Source organism: Rhodnius prolixus, unplaced genomic scaffold, assembly GCF_049639745.1.
Source record: "Rhodnius prolixus isolate KJV_2025 unplaced genomic scaffold, Rpr scaffold_5, whole genome shotgun sequence".
Taxonomy (NCBI): domain Eukaryota; kingdom Metazoa; phylum Arthropoda; class Insecta; order Hemiptera; family Reduviidae; genus Rhodnius; species Rhodnius prolixus.
In genome coordinates, this window is record NW_027411624.1 from 11,941,097 (window position 1) to 11,959,954 (window position 18,858).

Here is an 18,858-nt window from a genome sequence, read left to right on the forward strand (position 1 = left end):
TTCAAAAATTATAAAATTGCCGCTTTCTTGAAAATGGTTGAGAATCGGGCCATTGTTTAGCTATATTTGTTGTCGAAGAAGAACTTAGTTCACGTTTTTACCTATGGCCTTTTTAATGTAGTACTCTTACTAATTAAACGTACTTCGATTAAACAAACTGTATTTTCAATAAGTCTATTGTGATTTTTTGTATTTATGATTTACCGAAGTATATAGTTATTTACTTCCAAGTTTAATAATTTTCATAAATAAAGTACAATATGATAATTTGAAAATTGCTTTTAGTTATTAGTTTCACTGTGATAATTTAAAAATTGAAAAAATGTATCTTACTTTTGCTAATTGTTATAAAAAAAAGTTTGCAATAGGTACAAACTAATCTTATATACGTTTTAGTATGTTTGTAACGTTAATATTAAGCTATTTATAAATTATAATATTTTTGAATTGTATATATATTTATATATATTTTTTTTACATTAAAGATTTCAGTTAGATTTTATTTTTATGGTAACTGACTTGTTGATATCTACCATCGCTCTCCTCGTTTGTAACATCCAATATGATTCTCAGTAAAAAAAAAAGTGGTAGGTAGCTTCCTGAGTATCAGGTGATTATGGTTAAAGAATCTTGTGTATACTTTAAAAAATTATAAGAAGGTCAGATATTTGGAAATTAAAATATTTTTTAGAGCTATTATGAAGTGCACTCACACTTTTTCCCTTCTAAAATAGCTTCTGATGAAGGGCACCAACAGTAATGAAACGAAGAGAAATTAGTCTCAAAAAAGACGTTAATTGGTCATTGCCGATAAAACCTCATGAGAACATTTTTCGTTTAATTGCTTACGGTACAAACCTTGTGTTTTACATTGCTAATCCCATTTTTAAAGATAGAATATTTATAAATACTTGTTACGTAGAGAAGAATGTCAGAAATTAATGCATGGGCACCGCTAGAGGGCCGTCGTCGTAAGATCAGTGATATTTCGTTGAAATGAAATTATTAATCTCCAGTCCAAATTTATATTTCAATAGTGCCCCGTAGATGAACTCTATATTCATTTAATGAGTGCTAAGTTTGACTCTAATTTTATGATACAAAAGTTTCGTACAATATTATTTATTAGTTATTCTGTCAAAAATGATTGTGCGATAAAAAAAAAAAACGGGAGGTAAAGCTTATAAATTATTTATATGAATAGTCGCTACGCACATAAATTTGAAACATTCTTTATTGAAGCTTAAAATATATACAAATTTTTTCGAATGATCGAAATAGAATGTGATAATATAAAAACGTCGTTCAGAAATGTTTACAACCAATTGGAATTTTCGCGAACTGTTAAACACTTCCAAATTGAAGAATATCCAAAATGTTTTTTCTTTCTGCACATATCCTGCGTGCCCTAGTGCCCAGTATACACTGAGCTTAGGGAGGATTTCAGTATTAGTCGAAGTTGAGTTCCACTAGACTAGGATTGACTCAGTATTGCAGGTTTTTATTCTACCTGACTACTGGAGTAAATGGCGATCTCTCCTTTTTTTAATTCTATTAAGAATCTCGTTGTGGGTATCAACGTGCCAAACAAATTTTTACTTATATGTATCTGCAGGTTATGTGTCTTTTCAGAAAGTTCAAATCTAGACGTAGGGAGATTTTCTTATTGACTACATGTAGATCTTTGCTTGTAGTGATTGGATCATCTTATGAAACTCAACTTAGACTAACCATTTCTCCACTTAAGAGGTGTGTCAAGGATCGTTATAAATATAATTCTAGGTATTTTTTCTACATTTTTATCTTTCCTGGCACAACGTTATTTCGCCCGTCCAAACATAATTGTAGAAATGAGAAAAAGCACAACTTCACTTAAATAAAAATTTTATTATAGCTTTAAATTATTTGTCCAGAAAGGCACCGTCTGGTTCATAAACGTTGAAATGTTGACTTTTTTGGCCTTTGTTTTTTGCTTTTAAATTTAAAGTGACCGCTTCTACTTTCTATGCTTCTTGAATAATACCACACATTGGGCAGGTTATTTTTTACTTTAAACAAGGGAATTCTTATATATTGTGATATTGCATTAATTATTAAATGACAAAAGTATCATTTATTAATCAGCAGCTCATATTTTAAATTTTACATATCGAATTGGTTTCTATACTAACTCGGCGTAATTGTTATTCCCGGATCCAATTTCCATTATCGTAACCAAAGTTTTTATGCGCCAAATCTGTGAAGTGCGGGAGTTTGAGTCTTTGTTTTGTTTTTTCTGTTCATCTGAATGTATGATGTTTTAGTTGTACAGTTTTATTTTGCTCATATATTTATATTAAACCAATTTTCTGTGATATACATAAGTGCATGCACGCAAACAAAAAGAGGTTACTTAGTAATGGATTGATAAAATTATTTAGATAGTTTTATTCCATTTCTTTTCATATTTTATGTTAAGTTTTTTATCTTCTTTTTTCACCATGAATTTAAAAAAAGGGCAAAATTACAATCGTGTAGTTACTTTCCTAAAGGAATGTCCAAATAAATTAACATTATATCCTGAACTAAAGGAAGATTTAAAATTTTTGTGTACGCCTGAAGTGAAAGAAAACATTAAGTTGGATTTACCACAGATCTTGCCCGGTGTATTAGTATTGTCAGCAGTAACTGAAGAAAGTGTAGTGCAAGAAATCGTTTCATTGTTCAGTGTAATAAATGATATTGTGTCAAGTAATGTTTCATTAAAAACTGAGCCTTGGTGGCGAGAAATGGAAAATAATATTGTTCCTAAGTAAGTATTTGTAAGAAAATCTATCTACTTTTTATGAAAGAACAACTCATGACAAAACATTTTTAATTAATGAATTGAATTTTTTAGTAAATTTTGTTCTGGATTAACTGCTCTTATCGAAAAGAATAGTGAATTTTGGGCTCAAATATGGATTTTTGCTGTGTCTTTGATGATAAACGACACTCAGCTGCAAGGCAGTACTGTGAATTCGTTACTGAAAATAATGGAAGTAGCTTTCAAGGTAAAAATTAAATTTGATTTCAATTTAGAGTTAATTTTGTCATTGTTATTATGTTGGTTCTCGTTAGATTTTGTTTCAACATCATTATACATTGTTGAGTCAGCACTATTGCTTTTCTATTAGTGTTTTTTTAATTGCTCAAGGCTTACCCAATCTTTTTATGTTATATTAAATTTTTTCCTAATTTTCAATCTCAGGTAAAACTGATCTCAGTAAAATTATTTAATAAAAACTATTAAAAGCATGGAATAAAGTGTACGAAGCGTATTTTTATTTCTGCTTGCATCGAATTGTTTAAATACGGAATTGGTTTGAATTTTGTAGGTTTTTAGAAAAGAATAGATGAATTTCATTAATTCTAATTATCAGTATATTTAGATCAGTATTAAAAAAAATGTAGCATATTAATTTAGCTAAATATCTTATTGAGAAAACATGCAACATTATTGCGATTTGCTGGATAAAATCTGTGAGTGTATTAAAAATATAAGGAAATTCAGAATTTTATAGTGCAGAAACTTGTTTAGGTGCATTGGTATGAAGTGCATAGGTCCATATACATTGCCGATAAAGATTTAATGTAATCTAGTATAAAAGACTTTTTGGATGTGTTGGAGTGAATAGTTTTTGAAGCCTATAAGCTAGATTTAGATGGTTGGTGCAATCTAATATGGGGATTTCGTCTACAATATATGTAGCGAAGTCAAGTAAAGTTTGTATAATCTTATTAACGAACATTGAAAGAATGTAATGTAAAATATCTTCTAAACTTCCTTTAGCTTAATGGGAGAGCATTCTCTTTGCCAAAACTTGAAATAGATTTCGTCTTCAGTACAATTCCGTTTGAGGCATCTTCTGAAAGGTCATAAATAATTAGCACACTTTCTGAACTTGATGCAGCTTATACTTTTTATCTATTTCAAGATTTTAAGTTTTTTAGTACCTTAAAAAATAACGATTACTGTCAAAAGATGTCTGAATGAAATATTCGAGTAAATATTTCAATAATCGTTGAGAGGCCCAAAATAGTTTATAAAAATGTAAGCAATTTTCCTGCCCTCATTGAAAATAAATCTTTGAGAATTTTAATTACTAACGAAAACGCCAGTCAATTCTTCTTACTTAGATTACTCTTATTTAGCTTCTTTATGAAATTCAGCATCACTAATTGCTAATCGCATTTTATCCACGTTTCACCTCTTTTTTAATTATTTTGGCAACTTATTAATTAAAATAGCATTAACAAAAAATTATAGTTCAATGTTTTTGATTTCAGAAGTCATTATCAGATACTACCACGATTATGGATAAAGCGTTTTTTTGTTGGATTAAATTCATTGAAATTTTTACAAGTAATCCTAGAATATTACATTCGAAAAAATTAATCGGATTGTTAGTGAGACCACTAACTATTCCCATGGGACCTAAGTCGCATATTAAAATAATTCAGGTATATGTTTCACTTTAAAAATTAATTCCACGCATTTTACACCTTATCTAAGAAATTAATATATATATATGTATATTTTTTAGACTTATAAACTCATTTTTGAAAAAGTTGGTAAAACAGAAGATAAAAGTATAGTGATAGACATAATTAATTCTTTCATTCAATATTCGTACATGAAAAATGGAGATTCATTTAGTAAAACACATCCAAACGAGTGCTGTGAAACTCTATTGGAATTAATAAATGAAAAGAATACTTTTAGGAAAATGTACATACTACCAGTATTATCAGTACTTACTCATTGTGTGGAAAGTAGAGTTTTGCAAGAGTTATTGTTAAAACTTTGGTCCAGTATTTTAGGTAATTATTTATTTTTTATTTTATTTCATTACGCAAGCCAATTGAACTAAGAAATAGCAAAGGTCTCTCTGGCTACCTAATTGATTCTGATTATCTTTCTTCCCCAGAAGATTGGACGATTGTAATAAAACTATTTTTAAGACATCGTCTTCCCACTTGGTGATAACCAATATTTGAATAGAGAATTGCTTTTCTAGTTACAGAGATTGTCTTGAGTTCTTTCAAGACGCACAGAATTGAAACTGATGCAACAGATTTTATATTGTTTTTAATTGTACTGAAAGGAATTTATCGTAGACCTGAAGGCATTTTATTTTATCCTGGGAGAATCCTGTAATTTAAAGCAAAATATATGTAACTACCCTGCAGGGAACTTCATTCTTACTTTTTCATTGAAACCCTCTGAACACGTTGATGGCCAGCAGATAGTTGATGTAGCTACCATCCTGTTCACAAGATCTTTTCCATACCGACCCAAAACCTACATTTCAGGGTTGTTTACGTTCTTACATTTACGGACATGCAAGGAATCAAAATGGGTTGTAGCCACTACACTACGCAGCTATATCCAAAGTGTGTCAATAATTTCTTTAAACCTGTAGCAATGATTTCTACTATTACTGTTGCTATTAAAGACTATGAGACCTCAAGGGCGGAGCTTAACAGTCATTAGAGGTCTCACAATATTATAGAGCTATACCTACTTCTTGAGGATTCTTCAAGTAGTAAAAATTATCTTCCTTAATTGTGAGGCACATCTTTGTGTCCATTTCAGTTTTGATTTCGGCGTACCCATTAACTTATGAAACAGCAATGGTTTATATTTGCTGAGTGCAATTTAGTGTACAATTTTAAAAAACTATAATTCTTCACCTTTATCCAATTTTGATTGAATAAAAAAATATTGATGATGTCAAGCCAGTATTTCATTTCATTTCTGCCGTGCATTCGACATTGGATTTATGGAATCCATCCCAAATCGTGATACTTAAAGATAACATTCGCATAGATCCTACTGCAAACTTGTTAGCAATAGTAGGATGGCTTGTTTTATGTTATTAACACTAACCCTCAACAGATGTATTACCAATTTACTATGCGGTTTGTTTTAGATTGTAGTAATGTTGTCGATATCAATGATTATGAACAGTATTTAAAAGACATTATTTCTCAAAGGCAGAAGTTATTAAAAAATAATGAAATCTTAAAAGGTTATGAAGCATTCAGAGAACATCTTAAAAACCGTGAACTTCCAATTATTTCGCCCGAATTATTAAATAAATTGTTAATATCCAACTCACTTTCACCCAAAATGTAAGTTTTTTTTATATTCATTAGTTTTTATTGAACCTTTTTGTGTATTCTGTAATTTATTTTTATACGAACAGATTAGCTGATTTATTGGAATACAAGGATTTTCGAACAAAAACTTTGGCGACTTACTTTAAACAGTTTATTAATAATATTAATAGTGAAGGAGATAAGAAGTAAGTTAATAGTTATTAACTAAGATTTATGATTATTTGGAAAAAAAAAATCTTAAAATTTTTATTTTTTTAGAGAAACGTCATGTGCAAAACAAATGGAAGCTTGGGACACACTTTGTGCTGCTTTTAATTTATTCGTTAATTCAGAAACTTATGAGCTTCAAGAAATTGACCCACAAATTTTTAAACCATTAATTTTACTTCCTTTAAAAACTCACGCAAAGGTAAAGTTAAATGATTTGTTTCTTTAGTTATATGCCATAAACTTAGACCAAATAAAAAACATAAAATTAAGAGGAAAAGATTTTTAAGGCGATCAGCCTAAACTTTCTAAATGGTTTATTTAGAACATTGATATGGTTATTTATTGCTCCGTATAAATAACTAAAAACTCATAAATAAAACAAGAAATAGAACCTATTCTGTTTTTGCTATTTCTTTGCGAGAAAGAGAGCTAAGACCCTCTTTTAGACTTCGAGTATTTAGTTTTGGAGCTTATCATTTTTATTTGATGCATTTCGTAGAAAATTGATTTAAGAATTCTGAAAGAATACAAATATGCTAAGCTCGCCATTACACTGTTTAATGTTACCTTTTATTAAACATTCTTAATTTCAAGCTAATGATTTTTGTTTGCTGGGCTCTCCAATAATTTCAGTCTTAGTCACCCTCCCAAAATCTCTACAATCCTTTCCTGGTTCAATTACATCCTTCCTCTTATACAAATGAGGCCTTACAATTCCTTTCCATTACCACATAGTCATTCACTCTTGGGAGCTAATTGGTTTCCTTCATTCGTATCCAATATATTTTCTCTTTCTGTAGATAATCCAGCCAACAAACGAGTTTGAACTCCTGTGCTTTATTTATGTGCCGTTTCTTGATTTATCTGATCTTCCAGATACCCTTTTCAGTGGCATTTACTGGGTATCTTAACCTGGCGTATATCGCCAGGACTCTGATCATAAGTGAATTTACTTTCCTACTATACTACAAAATATCCACTTGTCATTTTCCACAGAGACCTCTTATAATAGAGGATAGTGAACTCTTTACAATCTCCCAAGCCTAAATTCAATTAAGCACATTTACGTCGTATTAAAAAGCTAACATGGTTATCATACCGGCAGTCGTCGATAAAATAGTAGGTTCAGTCTAAATATTCAAAGGACTTTTCATTTGATGGACATTAAAGAAGTCTAAATGACTTTGGAAGGAGATTTATGCTTTTTTTAAACGATTATATCGTGGTATCCAATGAAATTAAATGTTTTGCGAAAATACAAATTAGAAAGAGATACAGTAAAACAAGATTCAGTGAGTTAATGTTTCAAATTTTTGTTACAATAAAAAATTACTTTGTTTTTCACTTAATTTGCTTTATTTTATGTCAGGTTTCTATAGATAGATTTAGAAAATTCGGAGTAATTGTGTATTGTTCTTAAAACAAAGTGGCTTTAAAAACCAATTTTTTTTTTTCCAGTGGACTGGTATTACTCAAAGAACATGGCATTCCTTAATAGATTTAGTTGAGAAGACTGGCATTTTGAAACATATAATCCCCAATATTATATCAACTCTTAACTTAAACATGGAAAGCAACAAAGTAAATACGTCGACCGTTATCGACATTATTACGCATTTAATTAATATTGATAAAACAGGTAATAAATAATATTTTAAAGTAACTTCTATTTAGCTACGCATTATTGAGTTAGTTCTTTGATAATGCGCGTCTATATTTTTTGACCTTGGTATATGTGAGATTACTTATTAAATCTCTCAAGAGACACCCCAATTGTAGAATGATTATTTAATTTCAAGGAACTATGTCTGGTTCCTCTTCCTGAAGTCTCAAATTCTTCGTTCTTTCGAGCCCACCAATTAAGTCAATACACACTGTCTTAAATTTTTCAAAAAATCTTCCTTTATCAAATTCTTAGGGTGATTTCACAATTTTGTGGTATTGTTTTACTTTGCTTTGACCCTCATTGTTCTTTGGACATGAGATATTCTTTAGTTGCAATGCCTATTGTAACGATGTAAATATCCAGAAGGAAGAAAGAATAATGCCAATTTCATGATTTACTTATCAAAGACGATAAATAGTTTAAATTTCAGAACTGATACGAACAACCTAACAATGTATTCTCCAACTTCCTACAAAACAGTTAAAAAAACATTTTTTTGACAATTGGCAACACTGATCTTTTCACAAATCAAACATTTAAAGCCCATTACACTCAGTTCATAAGCAGACAGGACAGAAGACACACCAAACTCACAATAACAATGTTAAAAAAAATACTGTAATTTGACATAACAGAAGGTAAATTATTTGATTGTAAACTAATTTTATACAAATTAATGTACATTATAACTTTACTGTAAAATATATTCCGCAGCTCTGAAGATGACCAGGGACTAGGACGAAAGCTCGGCAAAAATTAAAAAATAAAGACTGAAATTGACTATTTTTTCTTCCTTCTGGATAAATGTATCAGTAACCAAAAACAATGCTGCCTAATACTGCCTTAGCCATTGTAGAGTAATATTGTGGTCATTCTGTTGCATTTAGGGTCTCCGTAATTCGTTTTTAAAGCTCATTTTTAAAACACATTAGGCGAGTACTTAATATGAATACCAATAGGGTTAATATCAAACTATGAGGTTTCGCATTTTTCTCAGACACCTTCCCAGAAAATACCCACATTACTGTACTGAAATGAAATTTGGATGTTCATGTTGGAATGATTCACTGTTAATATCAGTTACTATATTCTGTAAAATTAAAAATATAGTATTTTTTGTTTTTTTGTAGTTAATTTTGTGGATACAGTTGATAAAATTCTGGCAAAATTACCGACCGATGATCCCAAAAATGCTATTGATTTATTAGCATTTATTGAGAACTTAATTGGGCATGGTGATAAAAAGCAGTATTTATCTGGAGTATTATCAGAACTGTTACGAGTTTGTACATGCTACGATCAACTATATGAACACAGGATTAAAACTAAGGCAAGTCAATTTTGTTTTTAATTTTTTATTTCTAAGACATATTCTTACATTTCTTTATTATTATTTTTTTTTTTTGTACATACAAGAAGTAACATTAGTTACAAATTCAATATTTTTAAATTATAATTTACAATCTACATCTTTTGGAATTAGGCTCCCTCAAGGGATGTTGCAAGCATTGATTGGAGAATCGGGGTACTCTGTTCACCATACTTTGCACACTTTTTCATAGAACACGAATACTGTCAAAATCATGTGTTTCATCCTACAGACGACAAAAAAACATTTTCATTACACCGTCCCTAGGAGTCCACCCCGGAAGGGGAAGCTGGCTTATCAGGTTAGAGGAGGCAGCCCTTCCAGTTTGCTAGTAATAAACCTGGGCTGACCTCTCATAACTAGAATTCTTTGATTACGAAACCTCAAAATGTAAAAAGGCGTGAATAAATCTTGAGGTCGCTACATGGAACGTGACCAGGCGGGAGTAAGCAGTATTTTGAAACCCCATTAGAAAGATTTAGAGTGGATATGGGACAATACAAGAAACAAGCTGTAAAGACGCTGCATCATTTACTTTAAAAACATCTACTCTCAACAGTCTGGTGTAAAGATAATACTCTGGGAACAGGTTTCATCATAATCAACACTGTTCATCACACCGTATTTAATTACGGTTAAAGACAGTATTTGTAGAGTAAGAAGCATATCAAATATTCAATATTAAGTAATTTTACAATTCATTTACATATTAACGCATGTAATAAATGATTTATTGAGGGAAAACAGACATTTAAAGAAGTTTATGGTAAGAAGTTCATATTGGAAAACAGAGTTTTTACGTTTTTATTCAGTAATGGTATCAGTTAAATTCTTATGGCATAAAATTGCACTTTTTTTTGTAATCCCCAGTTTTAATATACCATTTCCAATTTGGAAATTGAATAAATGTATGCGATTTTTGAGTCACTTACGTAGGGAGTGTTTTAGCAGATTTAGTAAATTTTTCATTGTTTTCTAGGTATCTAAATTGCACAGAAAGTTAATTACGGATTTAAAAGCCGATAAAGGAGATAAGATCAAAGAAAGTAAAACTCCTTCCCCTAAGGTCCGTTCACCTTTAATGACAGGAAGTAATTTCTTACATCGGTACGAATTTCTTAAATTTACATAAAAGTTAATTAATGTAAGAGGGATGTTATCAATTATAATTTTGATGTTTATCCTTTTATTAGGTTAGCCAAATCAGAAGAGAAAAAAGCAGTTAACGTGGTATCACTTGGGCTTGGTGATCGTAATATAAAAACTACATTGAAAACTAACAGAGATAATGTAGAGTCAAATAAATGTCCAAACAGTAATGAAAAAGTCAGTATAAAGGATAAAGAAAAGGAAGATACTAATATACCTTTAATAAAAGAGGAAGTTACCTTGCCAAAAACAGTGAATATTATAGTAACTAATAATATTGTGAATAATGTAAATAATGTCCCAATTATAAAAACACCTGAAGACAATTTAAAACTTGTTAGAACATTACAAAATGGTGATTGCCGATTTTCTTCGAGTACGAAAAAATCTTCAGTCACTACTAAAACGTCTATTTCTTATTTTGAAGATGATACGCAGGTGAATTTTAAATCTTTATTATAGTTTTATTAATTATTATAGATATTAAAAATATGATTATATTTTGCAGGAATTTGTAATTGTTGCTCCAAAACCCAAGGTAAAAACTCCATTAACAGAACACCAGAAAGAAAAACTGACGCAGAGAAAGTCTGATATTCCGGCTTTGTATCAAGACCTATCTCAGGATACGCAGTCTATTTCAAGGTAAATAACTTGCACTAGTGGTAAAGTATCTAAGAAAATGTTTACTTACAACAATTTGTATCAAATACTTCATGTATCATCCGAGATTCATCAGTTTGTCGTAAAGAATTTAATTTCCATTATGTTTCTGCTTCAATACTTGCTGAAACTTATTTTGTATAAGCACTACTTAAATTTGAGAAATTGATGGCTTATTTTTATTTCTTTATTTTATTATTATTTTTTTAAGGCAATTATTGGTTAATTTGGTTATTATTATTATTATTTGATTTTTTTGGGACATTTGGACTGATTTTTTTTTTTAAGTTTAATTTTTTTAAATAAAAAGATACAGCAATGTTCATTTTAAGAAACAATATTCTAAAATTCAAATTTAAGTATAAAATGTAATTTTTAATCTATCCTTTCAACTCTCGGTGCATTTTTGTTTTCAAATATTCTTTAGTCAAGCTGGTACTTACTTAATTGATGCTTAATAGAAACATCACCAGTGCCGATAATCTATCTTGTGACAAAGCCGCCCTTTGTTTTGTTTTGTTTTTTTAATGTATGTTCACTCTTTTATGATTTGGTGAGGAATACAGAGAATCGTTAAACGATAACTTGGTGCTTCGTTGTAAAATTTTTGGTATAGTAATAAACATAAATAATTTAATTAGATCTATATTTTAAAAAGTATGTTTAATAATTTTGTTCACAGCTTATTGGATAAGAATACTCCACCAGAAGTTGTCGTAACAATGGTCGAAAGTAAGAAAACATTGAATTCAGAAGGAAAAAAGTCTGATAATGCAGAACAAGCCGATAGATCTTTAGATGTGATTGAAGTTACACCTCCAGCTCAAAATTTACTGACAACTCCAACAAAAAGTTCTCCACATCTTACGGCTAGTAAAAAATTAAATTTTGAAGGTTTAGTTAAGGCGAATAGCCCAGTTCCAGCTAATAGCACTCTTAAAGAATTTAAAAATAATTTAGAAGAAAACTGTATTAATACACCATCAAGAAGAATATCAAATAGAAAGACAACGAGCAAATATGGTGTAAATAGAGTAATTACTCCTACAAAAGATTCTGATGATATTTCAGGAATCTCTTTATTAATTGAAGGGTTGAACAAGAAAAATTTTGTGAAACAAGAGAGATCTAGTAAAAAATTAAAGCAAAAGGAATACGTTTCAGTTGATAATGAAGAATTATCTGTTCGAAATGAAAAATGTGAAGGAGTTATAAAGGAGGCAGAAGATTCTAAAAGTATCTCTGAAACCAATTTAGCGAAATCTTTTGCAGTTGACTGTGTGGAACAGCAGGAAAAAGAAAGCAGAGTTGAACAGAATAAGTCAAAACTGGATGTGAGTAAAATCAAAGAAGAAGGTGACGGTATTATAAATGGACACCATGTAAAGGCCGATGCTATTCAGGATATCGTTGAATTATCTGTCAACATTAATCAATTTCATGAAAATGGACAAAGTAATGGCCATGAAAAAAGTAAACATGCTGTCATTGGAGAAAGCAAAAAGGTTCGAGAGAAGAGTGATTTATTACTAAGTAACAATGTAGAAATTTGCAAACCAATGCTAGATGAAGAATTGATACAGCCTACTCAAGTTAAAGAAATAGTAGAAACAAATAAGAGTTCTCAAGCTGAGCGAATTATAAATCCTACGACAAAGGCTAGGGAAGAAGGTTCACCCTGTGTTGCTGGAGGTCAAGATGACAAAAGTGAACAATCTTCTTCAGAGAAGATAGTTGGAGATACAACTCCTTCTCAAAAAATTAGACGTAGAAGACGTAAGTTGCCACCATCTCCTTTTAGTCCAAAACTTACTAGAAGTAAAAAATTATCTTTACAAGGTAAAGACAAATCTCCAAAATCACCCAAAGAACCAAAAACTAAAATCCGAGCACCCAAACCGAATACTGAAAGTTTTTCTAGCGATTCTAATGATAGCTTAACCGGTATTACGTCTTTAGAAAAAATTATTGACACAACTGGTGAACAAGTAGCTGTTAATAATCTTTTAAAGAAGATAGAAGAAGAAAATTCTATAACACCAACCAATGAACAACATATAACAAAAGCCAAAGTACAAATTATTACCGAGACAAAATCAAATGAAGAAAATGTATCAGAAAAACATTCACTAGAAGAATGTAATGAAAATTCAGAGCCAATAAAAACGAGCAGAAAGAGGAAAATGCAATCATTACCGGGGGAAAATGATCATAATACATCCGATCTGAAAACTGTAAATAGTTTAAAGAAGAGAAAACAAAGGAGAACTCTGGGCATCAGTCGTGTGAATTCAAATTCTCCAAGATTGGCGTCTGGTTTAGAACATTGGTTATATAAAAAAAATAAAACTCCAGCGCAGAAAATTGATATTAATAAAGAAGCTCCTGTTAAAAAAGAAGATGAAATATCAGAAAATACAACTAACACTGCTGCAGTTGTGTTAAATAGTAATAAGAACGAAACCAATTCTACTGAAGCTAGTGAAAATGTTGAAGTGCCTGTTAAGGAGAAAATAATAGAAAATAAGAAGCCCAAAGAAAGCCTATCTGATAGAATAGAAAATCCAAAAAGGATACAACAAGCTGTCCCACTTGAAGAATGTGATACCGAAATTATTCCTTCTGAAGAGATGATATCTAATGATTCTCAAAATTTAGAACTATTTCCAAATGAAATTATTGCTTGCTTACAAGATATAGAAGATTCAGACTCAATCTTCAGTTCTGCACTCAAGAAAGCAAAATTAAAACTGTTAAATGAAATGAGTACTGGTACTATTTCTAACATTCCCAGTAAAAAAGAATTACCTGAGGGTACTATTGAAGTGTCTTCTTCAGATAAATTGCTGACAGATTGTTCAAAAGCAAATGAGATTTCTCCAACAGTTACAGAAGTGGAAAAGTTAGCAAATGGTATGAAAGCTTGTGATTTAATATTGAAAGGTATAGAAGTTGAGAAAAACATAATAATATATGTGGAAGAACCTTCAATTGCAGCTACCGAAGACATTGAAATGACTCAAATGGAAAATGAAAAGCATGAGGTTCATGTAGAGACACTCACTGGTGAAGATGTTGCGACTTTATCATCCCAAAATGAAGAATTAAGTTTAGAAAGTGATCTATCTTTAAATAATGAAAAAGCTGGTCGAAGTACAGCAGTTTCGGAAATGTGCAAAAGTACCGAACAATCTGAGAATAATTTGCTTTTGACAACACCTAGTGAAGTAGTGCAAATGATTAGTAACTGTAATGATTCAATAATTATACCTGACAAAAGTACAGAAAATATAAAGACGATTGAACTAGATAAGAATATTATTTTGATTACTAGTGATGTTAAAGAACCTGCTTCCAAAATGACTGAGAAATCTTGTCCAGCGCATGGTGATTTTATTGGGGAAATTAAACCAAACAACGAAAGTGAACAAAACCAAATTGACATAGAAATGTTAAAAAGCGGAACTGAAGATAATGTTTCACCTGATAAATTAAATACGGAAAAACTATTAGAAATTTCAAGTTCTGAAAATCAAAACGATAGTGAACATTTATTTAAGACTGACACACCAAAGAAAAGAGGTGCTAGATTTATACACACTACGGAGAAGGAGGAAGACGGCGGAGATAATGCGGAAGATCGAAGGCGTAGGAATTTCCGTTTAAAGAGGATTACTTTAGATGATAGAAGTAGTTTAACTAGTAGCGGTCGTAGCAAACATATGATACAATTGGCACAACAGGGACAGCATTCTCGAATTAGCACGCCTAGAAGAAGACCTAACATTGTGCCTATTACTTATGGTTCTAAGTAAGTAATATTTTCAAGATCTTTATGTTGTTTAAATTCGATTTATGTAGGGAATGGCATAAGTTCGTTACTAAAAGCATTTATTTAAGATTTATTCATTATTTGCTAATAAAATATGTTAATTAGTTGATAATCATTAAGTGTTAATGAGTATGTTTTCCTTTGGTGATGAGCTAGGTCTAACTTGTAAGGTAGAGCTAAACTCAAATAGTTACAATACATTAGTTATCTTTGCAAAGCCGCTACGTTTAGCACAAATTTTAGGGTGTCCTTGTCCTTGTATAGATAGTGATTTTTAGGCTGGTATATCCACAGGAACGTCAAGACCGTTGAAGTAAAGATTGGTCTTAGTCCATTCCTCCTGTAGAGAACTTGTTAGAGTTCACAAATTGTTACGCACGAAGTTTAATTCCATTCACACAAATGAATTTTAATTATTTTTCTGCTTTCTATACTTTTTTTCACTTCACTAGCAAGTAAATTTAGGTAATGACAACCTAGTAATGTTTCTACCAATATTCTAAGTAAAATAAAAGTAACTCTTCCTTAGCTTCTTCGGAAAAAAGATTTCCAAATTCATATTAAACAAATACATACCCCAATCAGGATATAATACCAGAAATTAGAGGATTTTTTCCTGAAAAAAAATAAAATTGTTTATAGTTGAAATATTTATTTGTATTAAAATTAATTAAATATCGAATGTAGATTTTAATTGGTATTTTTTTCCATTCACAAAGGAATGTAATTTTTTTGTAGCTGGCCAACCGGACCTACGGAAGAATGGGTAGGAATTAGGCCTTCTACGCCGGGAACTTGTGTAAGTCCTGGTATTTTAAAGCCAAGTCCAGTTTCTTCTCCGGCCAATAGTATAGTTTCGCCACCAGCAAAGGTAAGATACATATTTCGCTCTAATCATAGATTATGTTCAGGATCCTATTTCCGAAATATATCAAATTTCACGCGAATGCAAGGAAAAAACAAAAAAAAAAACAACACTTTAATCTTCGATGCGTTCATCACTTTGTTTACATCGGGAGTTTTAATTAAGTGCTTTTGTAAGTATAAGCTTCTGTTACTCTACTATTTAACCAAGTCAACTAATTGAAATAAAAAGAAACATATTTAGTTGCCAACAACGTTTTAAGATGAACGGGCTTTAAAAGTGAAAGAACTCTAAAAAAAAAAAACACCGTGCGGTCTGAACCTTTACGGTGAGGTGTATTGTTCCAGAAAATATGGAAAAATGTTAACTTTCTAGTACGTTAACTTAAGAATGTATCATCATAAGACGTCAACAACTTACGCTGACATAGCTCATCAACACCCAGTTCTGAATACTTTTTAGTGAGCTTCTGGACGTGCACAAGTTCATCATTTCCATACTCGCTGTATCGGCGATTTGTGAGATTTAGCACTTTCATACTTTTGAGAACAAAGCACTTTGGTTTTTCATAGCTTGTCCGAAACGTTTTTGATACTCCTCTTATGAATATGTTAAGTGTCACAATTTGTTTAAATAATTTTTAATGGATTCATTGGTTATTCGAAATTTTTCATTTACAGAAGAAAAGAGTTAATTTTTTAGACCCACCAGTTTCTACAGGTCTACTTTATCAAAAAGGAAGCAAAATAGGAATTGGCCAATTACAATATGCAGAAACATCTCCTAGTAAGAACTTTATTGATTATTTTGTTAAAAATTTAACTCTTTAGTTCCTTTTTTTTGAATAATGGTTTTTTAATGTGTCCACGTAATGAACTCAGAAAAAGTATAAAAAATATTAGCAGCTAAATTGGGTATCTGTTTCCTGAGACGCTTTTGCTTTCTTGATATTTTTTGCTCAAAAAAAGTATTTATCCAGGTGCAAAATGTCATCATTAAGTAATTTTACGGAACTAGGAATTCTAACTCAATGAATTTGTACATTTTCTTGTCGTGTTCTGAGAATGTTCGTTGTGTAATCGATAATTTATCTAAAAATTGTATTTTCGCGATGAATAATCTAGAGTAGGTAAACCTGTTCTATCAAAATAAAATAGAACATCAACTGTTTTAAAATTTCCTCAAAAAAAATTAGTTTTATATCTTTGCAACATATTTGCTCTTACAAATACAACAAAACAGACTCAACTTGCGCAAACAACCTTATCAAACACAGTCACCAACCGAACAGTACCAACAACACAATGATACCATAACATACAGGAAAAAAAGGGAAGACGTATGGACACCTTAGAAAGGGTAGAAATATACCAACAGAAAACCATTTATCAAAACATTAGGTACGGCCAAATTAACTCTGATACACTCTGTAAAGTCATTCTGTAATAAACAAATACACAGCTGAGAAAACCTTAACCACACACAAAAAATGCATGAATAAACTAGCATGTAGCAGTTTTTTACAGTTTTAAAGTTTTATTTTTATTATTTTACTTATTTACGAATTTATTAAATGATTAGACCTCACATATTCATCAGATTTTATTTTCCCGTGCAAATGAAATACCTAAGTATGATTCCGTATTATCTGTTTGAATTTGCGCGCCCTCCCGTATAAAGTACAACTCCAACTAGTATATAATTCTAAAACATGATAAAAAATATACAGAACCTTAAAACACTTACTAGGTTTCATTAATATTTTTTTTCATTTTTAATTTGTCGTTATTTTTACAAAATGTTTTACGATTCGTTAACATACTGAATAACCCACATACACTATATAACCTTCCTCACTAGTGAGCAAGTGTAGTGTGCGACATGCGTATGTTAAGTCAAAATCCCTACTCTAAGCTGATAAATTTACCACTGATAATGGTTGAACTGGCTAGGGATATAAGCAATATGCGTTCTAAGACGGATAAAATCAAAGATATAATCCAGTACTTGGGTCTTTACCACATTTTCAATTTCTTTACTGAAATGTTCTTTCGTATACTTACTTTCCTTCTTTCTTTTATTTTTACTTAATTTTACAATTTTGTAATTGCAAATATTTGCTGACTAGGTAAAAAGCGATTATTAATTCGAGAAGAAGAAGAAGTCAATACTGAGAAAAAAATTAAGATCCATGCAGATGATGAGGGCAAAGAACTGGAACCAGCTGTAGAAATAGAAATCTCTTCTGATGAATCAATAGAAATGTTGCAAGTTGCGGAAAATGAAATTTCTGATAATATTTCTTTAAATGAAGCACAGAATTTAGTTTCTTTAGACAAAGAATCAATAGGAAAATCTGAAAATCTCTCAGCAAATACCAAAGAAGTCATTACGGAAAAAACATCTGAAAATAGTTTAGAAAAACTTGGCGAAATACCGGAAAATACTTTTGAGAAGTCTGAAATTTCGTCGGATAATTGTAATATACAATTTACTTCAACCAGCAAGGAAGTGGAAGAATCCTTATCTTTTACTAAAGTGCTTAGTGAGAATTCTGAAATGGATATTAATGAGGACCTTTCTGAAAAAATTCCATCTGAACAAGAACTGAAACTTTACGTTAACGATGACGAGTTTCTAAACAATTTGGCGGCATGTCTGAATACTAATGGTGAACCATTGTCCTGGTTACAGCGATTGTTGACTTTAGTCGTAGTGGGTGCTAAGAAATAAATGATAAATCGCCAAAAAGAAGGGGTACAAGTTCCTTCTTGTAAATAGTTGTAAATGAAAATGTACACTATATTAAATTCACATGTAATTTTGGTTAGCAAGTAATTTAAAAGTTCTAAATTGTTGGAACTAAAAATACTTCTTATCTGAATAGTTAGTTGGAGAAATGAATTCCTGATACAATTTTAATTATTTGATCCCTATTATTATTATTATTTGCTACCAAA

At 30.6% G+C, this 18,858-nt stretch overlaps 1 protein-coding gene across 1 annotated transcript; it reads left to right on the forward strand.

Annotated features, from left to right (window-relative positions):
- The first annotated feature begins 2,286 nt into the window (after positions 1–2,286).
- On the forward strand, positions 2,287–18,790 carry LOC141457829 (uncharacterized). Its single transcript, XM_074135107.1, has 16 exons — positions 2,287–2,791; positions 2,879–3,032; positions 4,309–4,482; positions 4,566–4,842; positions 5,955–6,156; positions 6,231–6,329; positions 6,403–6,553; positions 7,813–7,993; positions 9,151–9,350; positions 10,369–10,496; positions 10,583–10,976; positions 11,047–11,183; positions 11,884–15,012; positions 15,772–15,904; positions 16,579–16,684; positions 18,027–18,790. Exons 1-16 carry the CDS (start codon positions 2,451–2,453, stop codon positions 18,629–18,631), a joined length of 6,411 nt encoding a protein of 2,136 aa, XP_073991208.1. The 5' UTR covers positions 2,287–2,450; the 3' UTR covers positions 18,632–18,790.
- The last annotated feature ends 68 nt before the right edge of the window (positions 18,791–18,858 follow it).

Excerpts from the sequence above, each read along its gene's own strand:
- LOC141457829 (XM_074135107.1), top strand. The coding sequence starts at position 2,451 with ATGTTAAGTTTTTTATCTTCTTTTTTCACCATGAATTTAAAAAAAGGG. Across the intron at positions 7,994-9,150 it reads AATTAATATTGATAAAACAG|TTAATTTTGTGGATACAGTT; the intron begins GTAATAAATAAT and ends GTTTTTTTGTAG. Across the intron at positions 11,184-11,883 it reads GATACGCAGTCTATTTCAAG|CTTATTGGATAAGAATACTC; the intron begins GTAAATAACTTG and ends TTTTGTTCACAG.